The sequence below is a fragment of the Pteropus alecto genome, unplaced genomic scaffold (assembly GCF_000325575.1).
Source record: "Pteropus alecto unplaced genomic scaffold, ASM32557v1 scaffold3, whole genome shotgun sequence".
In the NCBI taxonomy this organism is placed as follows: Eukaryota; Metazoa; Chordata; class Mammalia; order Chiroptera; family Pteropodidae; genus Pteropus; species Pteropus alecto.
Genome location: NW_006442484.1, coordinates 19906053 through 19918588, shown reverse-complemented (window position 1 = coordinate 19918588; position 12536 = coordinate 19906053). Strand labels below are relative to the sequence as shown.

The 12536-nt window shown below is 35.3% G+C and overlaps 1 protein-coding gene across 1 annotated transcript in view; it reads left to right on the top strand.

Moving 5' to 3' along the window:
- Positions 1-9375: 9375 nt before the first annotated feature.
- Positions 9376-12536, top strand: part of LRP1B (LDL receptor related protein 1B) — a 1653662-nt gene continuing 1650501 nt past the window's right edge. The window contains exon 1 of the mRNA XM_006921044.1: positions 9376-9457. Coding sequence (XP_006921106.1) covers positions 9376-9457 — 82 coding nt within the window. The remainder of the gene's footprint in view (positions 9458-12536) is intronic.

Sequence of the window (12536 nt, the reverse complement as noted above, 5' to 3'; positions counted from 1 at the left end):
CTCATTCTTTTGTTATTTGAAGCAAAAGACCTATATCCCATAAACAAAACAATTAGATGGATATTTTAAAGTACAGTAGTTGATACTATAAATGCAGACGTACAATAGAAGAGCAGGGGAATTATAACTTTAAAGGAGGGTTTCAAATTTTTAGGTGAAAGCAGAGAAACAACTAAGTGATTAAAATGATAATTTTATTTGGCTTTTTAGATAAGAAGATATCAGGGAAAAAGATATCATAGATTGCTTATTTTGAAGATGCATATTTTTATTTTACTTTTAAATAAAATTCCAAGGAGTAACAATTTTTAAAAGCTTACCCAGCTACATGAACGAAAATATAAAAAGTATCCAATAGGGGGCACTCAAGTACTATGAACTGAAGCATCTGCTTTTTCTAGTCAGATTTTGTTTAGATGTAAAGGGGTAAACCCTTGGGCACATTTTCATATTACCTTTTATATAAAGAACAAAACTGAGTAAAATAAATAAAAATACTCTTTGTCACATTTCCACTATTCCCCAATGAAAGACAAAGATATATTAAAAGGTGTGATTAAAACCATTTAAACCATTCTGAGCCTAATTATTCTAAAAGTAGAAAGGCATGATACTGCAGACAACTGAGTTGGTCTGCATTTTCAAAATTCTAAACAAGATTTCTTCTCCATTATAGTTAAATGCCAGGGACAATTATCATCCACCTCTGGAGACACTGAGTTGTATAAAACAGTAAAAAAGCACAGTCATGTGCCTCATTCTTTCTGAGTTTTAAAGCAGAATAATATGAGATACAATTTAAATTATCTCCAAAATAATATTCTTAAGGAGGAGTTAGTCTACTGCTTCCACAGAGAAGTTGTAACAAATGATGATAGTTGTTTCTTTGGTGCCTGGATGGGTCAGGCCAGACGAAGGCAAAACTAAAGTCCATTCCAGCACCTGTGTGCTAGATGATATTTCACCTGAATGATATTTTGGTAGCTAAGACTATTTTAAATAAAACCTACAGTGGAAACCTGTATTGGCACCTAACTGAAGTCAAAAAGTATCTTTAAAGTGATGGAGGGGAAAAAAAAAATGTTTCCTTTAGACTTTGAAATGGTAGATTAAAAGAAGTTGCTTTTTATTTTAATATGGTCAATATCATGGCAGTTTAAAAATTAACCTCTAAATGCCCTCAGGGTAGTGCTATGAATCCCATTAAGCACATTAAATACTAATCTCTCCTACTGAATTTCTCATTGAAGTACTTCACAGTGCACATCACTTAGAGCACGTCTGTTTTACTTCTGTTATTTTCACACAAGAGAGCTTAATGTGTGCTTTCGATTTTAAAACAGTCATGTATGCATGCTAAGCACTTCTCTTCATTAGCTTGTTCATCACTATCACAGTTGCAAACAATGAAATCACTTCTAGTACCATTTGTTAAGTCCCTAACTTGAGATACTTGCATGCAGGTATGATCCAGTCAGATAGCCTTTTTGCATTATAAAGCAAGATATCAACCCTGCTCCCTATGTGATTAAAGCTACCTAAATATCTCCTTTTATAAAATTGGGTTATATGTAATTTCTAACAATGATTTTAGAAAATTCTCAAGTTCTTGACATACTTTGAAAGTGGGAAACTTTAAGAGAAGACAATTTGTAACAAAGTTTTCTTGGATTTCATAAGGTCATTATGGCCAAGGAGAGGATTTTCTGGAATAGTCTTGAGTAGAAGTATTCTGTCCTAATGCTGAATAATTATATTTATTAGTCTGTGTGTCTTAATTTTGATTTGGAAATTGTGGCTACCATAAATCTAAAGTGTGGAGGAGGAGAGGGCATAGGGAACCAGTTTCAGACCTGCAAAGCCAGTCTGATAGTTGCTTCCATAACATCCTTGAAGCTATAATTTGCTTTCACCTGCAACCTACAGTTTGGAGCATGGTTGGTTCTAGAAACTTCTTAGCCAAATTCAGGCCTGGTAATTAAGTATCCTTTAATACATTTTATTGTAGGTGAACAACAGAATATGTTACTTTTTCTGAGCTGCTTTCACAATAGTGACATTTGTGGAAATGCCCAAATCGAATCATCTAAGTTTTGGATAAAAAGTAAAATTAATATTAACAATTCTTTGACTAATCTTCTATATTTTCTGAATGTAAGTCAATTTGTGGTTTTATAGATATATATTTTTCTTTTTCCAAATAATTGTAATACAGCTTTCAGGAAAGGCTCGGTAAAGAATATAAAAACTGTTTCTTGTCATTTTCATTCACTTTCTTTTGTCAAGAAATAACAAGAATTTCAACTGGAATAAATTAGGATTGGTATCTACCTAAAAGTACAAAATTGATATTTCTTTTAGAAAGAAATGCATTTAATCACAAAGAAAGACTGAATAACCAAAAATATTGGTGGTCATTCTATGTCCAAACATAACTGTTCATTCTCTTCAACCATTCCTATTCTGTACTTTTGAGTAACTTTGTCCTAACTCTCTTTGTTGTTGTTATGTGCTCGGATTTACAGAACGATGTGAATGATACTTAGTAAAGGCTATTTACAATGCAGAATGTAGGAAATGCAGAAAGTCATAAAAGCATTTAATGGTCTTTCAACTATAATTTAACTTTGCTGTATTCATGCATAAAATCACACATTTTCACAAATGTTGATAAATATATCTAAGTCCAAATGCCACTATTTTTCTTCTCACAAAGAGAAGCTTGACAGAAAATTAGGGCATTCTGTTCTGGACTAGAAAGCTCCTTTTTACATTTGAGTTTTTATTCTGATTAAAAAGTATAATTTTCATAATAGAAAACACTTTTAGAGGGCAAGAGACATTTCCTATGAGAGAAATAAACTTTTCCACTTAGAAAAAAATAAGTAATATTTTGAAAAGTTAGTTCTGTAAGTTTTATTTAAACTTTTAAAAAATGTAAAAACTTAACACAAGTGTATTCCACTTACACATGCCTATTTAGTACTTATTCGGTGACAGATACTGTGCCCAAATGGAGTCATTGACAGCCTCTAAAGAGCTGTTCCCAGTGGAAATTACTCAAGGTAAACTTTGAAGAAAGATTTGTTTTTCTCTTCTTTCATTTTCTATTTTTTCTTCTCTTTACTTTTTTTTTTAATTTACTTTATGAGGGCCATTTTTTGATAAAGGAATAGACAAAATAATTACTTTTCTTATAACCCCACTGTCCAAAGCAAAGCAATTTCCCCAAAGTAAAAACAAACTAAACTAAACTTGGCCAAAGATATAGCTCCAAAGTACTTTTTTGCTTTTTTACAGCAACTAATTTTATTAAAGTATATATAAAATGCAATTAATATAATTCTAGTATCCCATCTTATCAGCTCTTTGTCAATTGCTTGTACTTACTTTTTCTATCTTTGTCATTGTATTACCCCATTTACTTCAGATATAGGGATGTGCTCTATGGCAGAAGGACCAAAGAATAGTAGACCTAGAAAAGATTAAACAAGTTCAAGGGAAGATGTGAAAAGCCATTAATTTGCAGTATGAGGAACTCTCTTTCAACACCTATTGTAGGGGAAAACCCATACAAAAAGATCATGTTCCGGGGGATTAGAAATTGTGAAATGCTAAAGAGTACATAAAAAGTAAACTTAATAAAAATATCATTTGGAAATAAAGTAGAAAATTATTAAATATAAAGTGGCTAAAACACTTGAAAGGTTATCAAATAATATTAATAATAAATATAAATGAATAAAAAGTTGATTTTCTCAAGTTCTCTTTAGGTCCTCCGATTCTATGCGAATCCTCAACACAACAAAATTCACTGACTCTAATTAATCTGTAAATTATCACTGACATTTCTGAAATGAAATATTCTGAATTCTGAACATTTCTGCTACCAAGTTTTAGATCAAAGGAAATATGATATGCTGTTTGACTAAATGCTGGTAAGCAACCCTCAAGTTATTTAAATATATATTTTATGATTCCTTATCTAGAGTCTAATTCTAATAGAACACTCAGATTCCTCTGTAAAGGTTTATCTGTAAAGATATTTTTCAAAGAAAGATGCATCCCTGATTTTATTTTGTGGTCTCAGCAGTGGCCTTTTTGTGTCATACCTGTGGTTTATGAAAAGCATGGTTCCCTTGAGATCCTGGAAAGCCAGGCCGTTAACTCAGAAATGACTTAGATTGTTAAGCTCTGCTAGTGCAAGGTACGTGTCTATTTTCATCATGGTTATTTGCACGGTACTGAATACAAAGGCTTTTACAGAACATATAGCTACTAAGTGAGTAAACAAATTTAAACCTACTGGGCTACCACTCCTCTGTGCTAGGAAAAAGCTAAAGGAATATCAATGAAACTCACTACGTAGTATAGGAGATTCAGAAAACTTAATTTAAAAGCCTGTCTCTGACCTTAATAAAATGTATGACCTGAGTAGTTATCTTTCCTGTCTTTAAGTTTTTTCATCTGCAAAATGTGGTAAATTGGAACAGATGATTTCAAAGTTCATTCCAGCTCCCAAAATCTAAGAGTTCCTAATTTAAATTAAGGAGCAGCAAAATGATGACCAAAATACAGAGATTAATATTAGCAGCTAGAAAAAGGATTCACAGGAATATTCAGACAAAGTGTTCCTGGCCATGAATCAGTGACAAACAACCCTACTTTATTCTAGCAGCGGGAGATGGGGATGTGGTGATTATCTTGACAACAAGTATGTCAAGATCAAAAGGCACCATCAGCAACAATCAGCAACTGACTTGAAACTCAAGGGCTACTTCCATACAATTAGAGTGACAAGAATTTGACCAGTTTTTGGCATTTTTGTTTTCCATCCCCCTCACCCCACGTGCACAGTTTGCATTATTACTGATTGTGCCTTCTGAAGACATATCCAGAAAACAAAATAGGATTTGTCTCTTAAGTCTGTATTATGTTATGGAAGTAATTGTTGCTTGATAAGTTTGTCTAATTCAGTAAAGACTCCTTTCCTTTCTTTTCTTTCTACTGTTATCAAACAAGAATCAGAGAAAATGTAAAACAATTGAATGAGTATTGAGATTCAATTATTTATCCTTTGAAAGTTACAATTGACTATCAGTTGTGCTTTCCACTGTAATATGTATATCTTAAAGCATTTATAGATAATAACAGTTAAGATAAGCTGAGATTTATATAAAGAGAAAAACAATTTGCTTGGAAATAATTTGTCTTTCCGGTTTTAATTAGGTAACAGCAACACTCTTCATTTTCTTTTCGGGTGTATATACCTTTTAATACTTCACAAATGGTGGGAATTAAAGTTGCACCAAAATCACATTTCTTTTACCTATATCCCTATGTGCCAGTTGAAACAGCATGCTACCAAATAGTCATAGCACACTTTTGAAGGAAAGTAAAAAATGGACATTGAAATGGGGCAGACTGATAAATAAAAGGAATCTAATTTTTTTTTTTTCTTTCTTAGCAGCTTTGTCCAGAGTAACTCTGTTTCAATTTTAAAGCACTGATAATGTTTCTTTAATAATTCTCCATCTCCATCTCCAACCCCTTCTTCTTATCCTGTGTCTGCTGCTGCCTGGCAACTTTTCTGTGAGGAAAGGCAGGGTAGGAACTCTAGCAGACCTTGGAATGATAGCTACAGAAATTCCTAGCAACCTGGCTTTCAGGCCAACTCTCATTCACACACATCACTTCCATGAGACAGACTATCAGTCTTGGTTTGTTTAGACACAAGCCCTCTTCCTAACATAACATGCGTGTAGTACATGAATTGTTACCATCTATGGTAAGAAAAAAAGAACACAAATAAAATAATTAAGTTAGCAGAAATAAAATCTGACATTTGATTACATGTATGCAAAGTGTGGCTCTAATTCGTAAATATAAGATTATTACTGTCTAATAATTAATATTCACGTGTTGTTTTGGACCTGAAAGTAAGAATGATTGATTCTACTTTGTTTAATTTATCTCAATGAGAGATTTCATAACATTCTATAGTTTGATGAATTAATTTATTTAACTTGTCAGTGTTAATAACGCTGATTAGAATGAAGAAATTATAATGGGCCATAGGAACACTCAGAATTTGAACATTAACTCCAGCTATTCTTTCTTCATTATTAAATCACTTTATTGGTTTTCTTTTTTATTAAAGAATATACACTGGAAAGTAAAAGTATTTCCTAGAAAATAATAATTGTATTTTTTTCTTTTATGTATAATCCATTATAACTGATGGTTATTCAAATCCTAGAAATAAATTATTTAATTTTAAAACTCAAATTTGGCGTATATCTTTATCAACTTCATTGATGATCATTAAAAAAAAAATGTCTCTTGTGATGAACTAGTCATTTTCAATGGGTTTTTGGAAGAAGAACCACCACATACAAGTGATTTGATATGAGATAATTATATACAATTTCATTGAGACCGGCTTTATTTCACTTTTGGAGCAAATATAAATTAAGTTTAACATTTATTGTGTATTATTTTGGCTTTGTAGTGTGAACCAATGTCTTTATTATAATTTTTGTCTTAAAAACCTGCTTCATGTGCATTAAAATGCATATGTTGTGTCCACTTGACCACTTATATATACCTAAGCATCCATTCTTCCACTAAATTGCCGTGGTCACTTTTTATACCCTTTAGGTCTTTGTTAATAACATCTATTCACATTCTTAAAATAAGTCCCAAATTATAACTTGGAGATAAAATTGAGAATCATTTTCAGTTGATATTAATTATAAGTCCTCACTGTTCATTGGTGTGTTAACCTATACCTTAGCAATTGAGCTTACACGCTTGCTAACACTTTCATACCACCTTTTTAATGTGTCACATAGGTGATTTGATTAGTAATTACTAAAAAGAATTCTATTTTGCTTTATAATTCTGATCACAATGTGTGGACAATGCATTTTTGATTTTCTTCTATTCAGGGCAGTGAGAAAAGTCAGCCAGATGATCTAAACTAGATTATATGATTTCTACTCTGCCTAATTCATGTAAGTTTTCTTATTAGGAGGGGCTACATATTTAGAATACAAAATCTACTGGATATTTATTTCTCTGATTATTCTTCATAACTTTTCCCTTTTAAGAGCTGACAGTAGATTCTAGGGCTGCTACATATACTGCAGAAGTGAATGAGTCACTGATTTTTAACCATAACACTTTGGTACACAGTTAAGAGTCTGGTTGGTTGTACTGTTTGGGGCTGCTTTCCTATATCTTGCAATTTTTTAAATGGGGGGGAGGTTAATTCATGGTAATAATATATACGAGAAAGAACGTGGATGTCATTAGCATGGTTTGGGAGCACTCCTCATTTTATTGCCAAGACTTAAGTGGATATGGATTTCCTAACAGCCGACCTCCTAGTTGAATGAATGGGATCATGTCAGAAAGACACTTACTTACTTTGTCCCCATGAAAAGATAGTATTTCAAAAAATGCAGAGATCCATGGACGATTGAGAAATATTTATTACTTTGATCATCGTTCAAAATTTACCCTTCCTATCCCTTACCTCATATATTTGAACTCTGCCACTCATTGCAAAGTTTGTGAATTTTCAGTAAGAAGTAAAATAGGAAAAATTTCTTTTTATGTTTTCTATGTGGTACATTTTAGTGAAACAATAAACATGACTAGATGAAATGATATGTGTAGCAACTTTAGAAGAAAAAAACATACACTTTTAAATATGAAATGAAAAACTGACATAAAGGACATATTTTATAATCATAGAGTAAGTATGAAAGGTAACTTTTACAGATTCTTGGCAATGTCCTTCAGAGTCACCTCTTTGTTCTTTGATCCAGTCTAATGTTAATGGCTTCTAAGGAGCATCTAAAGATGTAATTTTAATCATAAATAGCTAGCACACAGTGCTGGCATTCATCTATGATAAGTCTCAGCCAGTAAACTGAATAAAGTGTTTACAGTATCTTCTCTTCACTTTCAATCTTTCTATTGCTTAGTTTTGTCTTTTTCTTATAATTTTCCTTTACACCTATCACAGATTTTAAAATATTAAATACAAAAGGTTTTTCAACCTGTGTTCTTAGGCAAGAATTATTGATGTTACAGGGAAAAAAATAAGTCTTTAATTCTTAAGATTTCCAAGTTTTAACTCTTTAGCCATTTTTGAATGGCTAAGTAAAATTTTAGGTATTTGGGTAATCACATTTAAAAACTTAAGTGGTCATACAAATAATAATCTTTTTTTAAATTTATTTTTTATTCCACTGATTCATTTGGGTGCCAGAAAGTTTGGGAAAGTTTTTAAGCCACCGTTGTACCATGTGGAAAAAGAAAATAAATAAGTAAAATCCTCAAAACATGTTGAAAATGGTTTGAGATACCCTTTCAGAGAAATCCACTGTAAAACAAACTCGAATTCTTGCTCTGTGGTTCCCTGCTCAGGGTCTTCTTCCCATTCATTTTTCTTTCCTATGCAATAGATAATTACTTTGGGGGTTGTTTTGGTTTTGTTGGTGGTGGTGGTGGTGGTTGATTGGTGGGTTTTTGCTGACTCACTAAATTTTACATCTTTGTCCCTAGGTGCTACTCAGCGTAAAAGTTAAAAGTGCAGTTCAGAAAACATTACGTTTGTGTGTCGAGAGGAGGAAACCATTTCCCTAAGAGAAGCTCGGATACTTAGCTTGTCCTTCCTTCCTGGGAAGGAAGCTTCCAGGGAGCGAAGGAATCAAATCTGCTTGGCCGACAGAAACATCCCAGAGCTGTAGCTGATAATTTCCAGCTGGTTGTTAAATGCAGAGCTTCCTGGGCGCCTGGCTGGCTCAGCCCAATGCAGAAGTCTCCTCCTTCTTTAAAGACCCAAATCCTTACAGAACCAGCTTGGAGTTACTTTCCCTTCAAGGAGACCGACATAACCGTGATTTGTGGGGCTCTCAGTTCGCGGTGGTATTTTCCTGTTGTGTTAAATGCCTCTTAGTAAGTAATAGATGTGATTTATGTGGACCACGAAGGGGTGTGTGGTGGATTCGGTGATTAATCAGTGAATTCCCATCCGCTGGCATCTCTCACTGCCCCTCTTGCGTGATGTAAGATCAGACGTACCCTGCATTGAAAAGTCAAGACACACGAGCGGCTCGCTCGCGCTCACACGCACTCTCACTCGATCTCTCTCCCACACGCGTGCATCCGTACACCTTTCACATCCTGCTCCAGGCAGGAGAAGGCGGACTGGCTGGGCTCATTGAGCTGAAGAATTTCCAGTGACATTTGTAAATGACGCTGCTCCATTCCGGGCTCCGAGCCGCCGCCGCCGCCGCCGCCGCGGGGCCGAGGGTGCCGCCGAGCAGTCTCCAGCGCAGGCTTCCCTACCGAGCGACCACAATGTCCGAGTTTGTCCTCGCCTTACTCACTCTCTCGGGATTATTGCCTATCGCCAAGGTGTTGACGGTGGGAGCTGACGGAGGTAAGGAGACCACCTCCCCGCTTTCTTCCCCTTTCCCCCCGGGTTTTCCTGCTAGGCGATGTTTGCAGATATAAGTGTGAAACTTAAGTCCTTGTGGCCCCGCTCCCCGGGTCCGGCTGGCCGCTGTGCGCTGGCCTCGTGGAGGGTGGGAGGTGCGGTCGGGGGGTTTCTGAACCAGGTGCCAGAGTCCTCAGCTCCCCCCACAGCTTTTTCTTTTGGCCATTTACCGGTCCTGATTTGCCTCCCGCCGGGAGCGTTTGGACTTGACTGCGCGCGTCTGCCCGCTCATCCCAAGCGCTGCAGATGTTAAATCAGAATTCGCTTTTCCAACACTTCCTTACGCGCTCTCAGGGCTTCGAGCTTTTGCGGGCTCCGGATCCTCTGCCTTAAGTACGTGCTCCTTCAACTTAGCTCCTGGGTTAAACTTCCTTACCTGCTGTACTCGAGATCTGTAGAAAGGCGACAGCGCCGACTCAAGCCCCTTTTGTAGCCCCTTGCTGGGGCAGACTCGGGTGAGATTCGTGTCATCAGCAGAAAGGCTAACGTTTTCAAGGCGCTTTAGGACGCAGGCACTTGCTTGAACTTGACTCTCCCGCCCCCCCAAGCTCTGTGACACAGCTCATGGTATCTGGAAATGCTAAACCTAACCCTCCACTGACATTTTATCCTTGCTTTTTCTCTAAATAGCTGACGAATGGTAGAAATTTAAACGGCAGTGGGTATGGGGAGCAGAGCAGAGAGGAGAGGAGGTGGGAATCATAATACACCTGGATTCCACAAACTTTTGATCTGGAAACCCAGGAATCCTTGTGCAAGTTTAATAATCTTTGAGAACAGTTTCACGGGTGGAAAAAAAGTAGATGAATATTTGGGCCCCTGGCATTGGAATGGTTAACTAGAAGTATCATAGATCTAGATTTTTTTTTTTTTTTAATCGAGTTCATATTGCCTGATACATTTCAGTTGGGTTTTGGGGATTTACTCAGAAAAAAAAAAAAAAAAAAAGGGAAAAATATAGGAATGAAACCTGGATCCCAAAGCCAAGCAAATAGGCAAAATGTTGCATTGGAAGATTTGATGACTGTGCTTAAATGAAGCAGATTATTAATTGACTAAAAATCATTGGTTCGTTATAGGAAAAAAAAAAAAAAAACAAAAAACAGGGGAATGAATTGTAGTGTTTCTATCCAACCTGCTGTTGGGAACCAGATTATAGTCTTTATAATATACCCACACAGGTAATTTCCTTTACTAGTAGTGAAACTAATATGAGGTCCTTCAGAAAGTCTGACATTTACTGAGAGATAATCTTTTAAATGTGTCACTGCCACCTAACCATATAGCTTCTGAACTTGCCTTGAAGTTGCTGTGGTGTAGTGGAAAACTATATTGATAAAATGGAAGCACATAGCTTTAACTTGAAATGATATCTTTGGTCTGGAACGATCAGCTCTCAACCTTTCTTAGGAAGAATGTTTGAATTTGGACCAGAGCAGGTGAACAGAATAAAGCTTTTCAGCTCTGTGTGCTAGCAAAATATAATGGCACTGGTAGACTATGCTATTGAGCTATTTCTGATTACGTCTCCAATCTCCAGAAATTTGACCTCAACTAGAGTTAAGTCCTCAGTGCTCTTCTGTGTGTTTAGGAGGAATAGAGCCACTGCTACAATGATTGGAATGAATACCTAAAGATAATTTTAAATATAATAGAAAGTTGAACATAGTCACCCAACTTCCTTCTTAAGAAACTAAGTGACTTAAAGGATTGCATTTGGTGTCAATTTAGTTCCATGAGGGAGAAGGACTTCTAATGTATAAGCAGGGCACATGGAAAAGGACTGTTACTTTTTCCCAGAACTGAAATAGTGTCATGTCGTATCACCATGTCAGCATAAGAGGTACTGTATCAGATAGCACAAGTAAAAATAGTTGTAGACCAACACGTTAGCATTCTTCTATATATTTAACACAAGTTTCAAAACTGTAAAAAAAGAGCTAAAATTGTCATGGCAAGCTATCAAAGTGAAAAGGGTGGGTCCCTTTTGGACAAAAGGAAGGAAAAAAAGAAGACAAATCTTGTTGAAAGTTAAAAAGAAAGTGATGCTGCATTATGACAAACTTCCTCACTGAAATGCTGAAACAGAAGATATGGGAATATAAACTCAAGAGTTTAATGAGATGTAGTTTTTGCACAGACTATGTCAATTGTCCTTGAAGAATAAAACAGGCATGTGAATTACACAGGTGTGTTTTATAGTGCAAGAGCTAGCTAGCTAGCTTCATGACAGAAAATGAGAGATTACTTTTAGGTTCTCCAAATGCATATTGGGCAATGGGTACCTTCTTAAACTGTATGGACTAGCTAGAAATTATTGTATTACTCTCTACCTGGGTTACTCTTCCCTGTATAAGTTTATGAGTATGAACTCTAACTGTCATAAATGGAATAATACTTTAACTTGTGTCCTTGTGTTCAGTCTACACACATCTACTTGTCCTTTCATTACATATGCTTATTTTCTTAATTTATATTGATTTTTTTATACAGAGTTAAGCTAATGTGCATGTCAGTTCTTATTCGATTTTATCACATCTGAAAAAGGAAACATCTTTGTAACTCTTAACAGCAAATTGTAGTAGATAAATCATAGTCACTTAGGATCAACTAATGTGTCACATAAAAATGTCATCTTATCAGAGTAGTGCTTGATAAGGACTAAGACATATAAAGAAGTATATTTTAAATTATCAAGTTTTCTGGAAAAAAAGGGCCGAGGGGGGAGGATGTTTAGAGACCTAAAGCTAGTCTCTTTTAAATTCTTGAGTATGGCAAGAAGTGGAAACATATTTTCAAATAATTAAAGTTCTTGCTGTTATAATCATTTAAATGTGTACGTCTGTCTGTAAAATCATCTAAAAGTGGCAATCATGTGTATGTCAAAATTTTAATCTTCCTCCCCTCAAAGAAGAATGAACTGCAATTTGTGTCTCTTTATATCCACAAATGTCATAAAAGTTTTGTTTTGAAGAGGTCTCTAAAATCTTTGAGATTTCGTCTCTCTCCTTTCTCTCTCTCC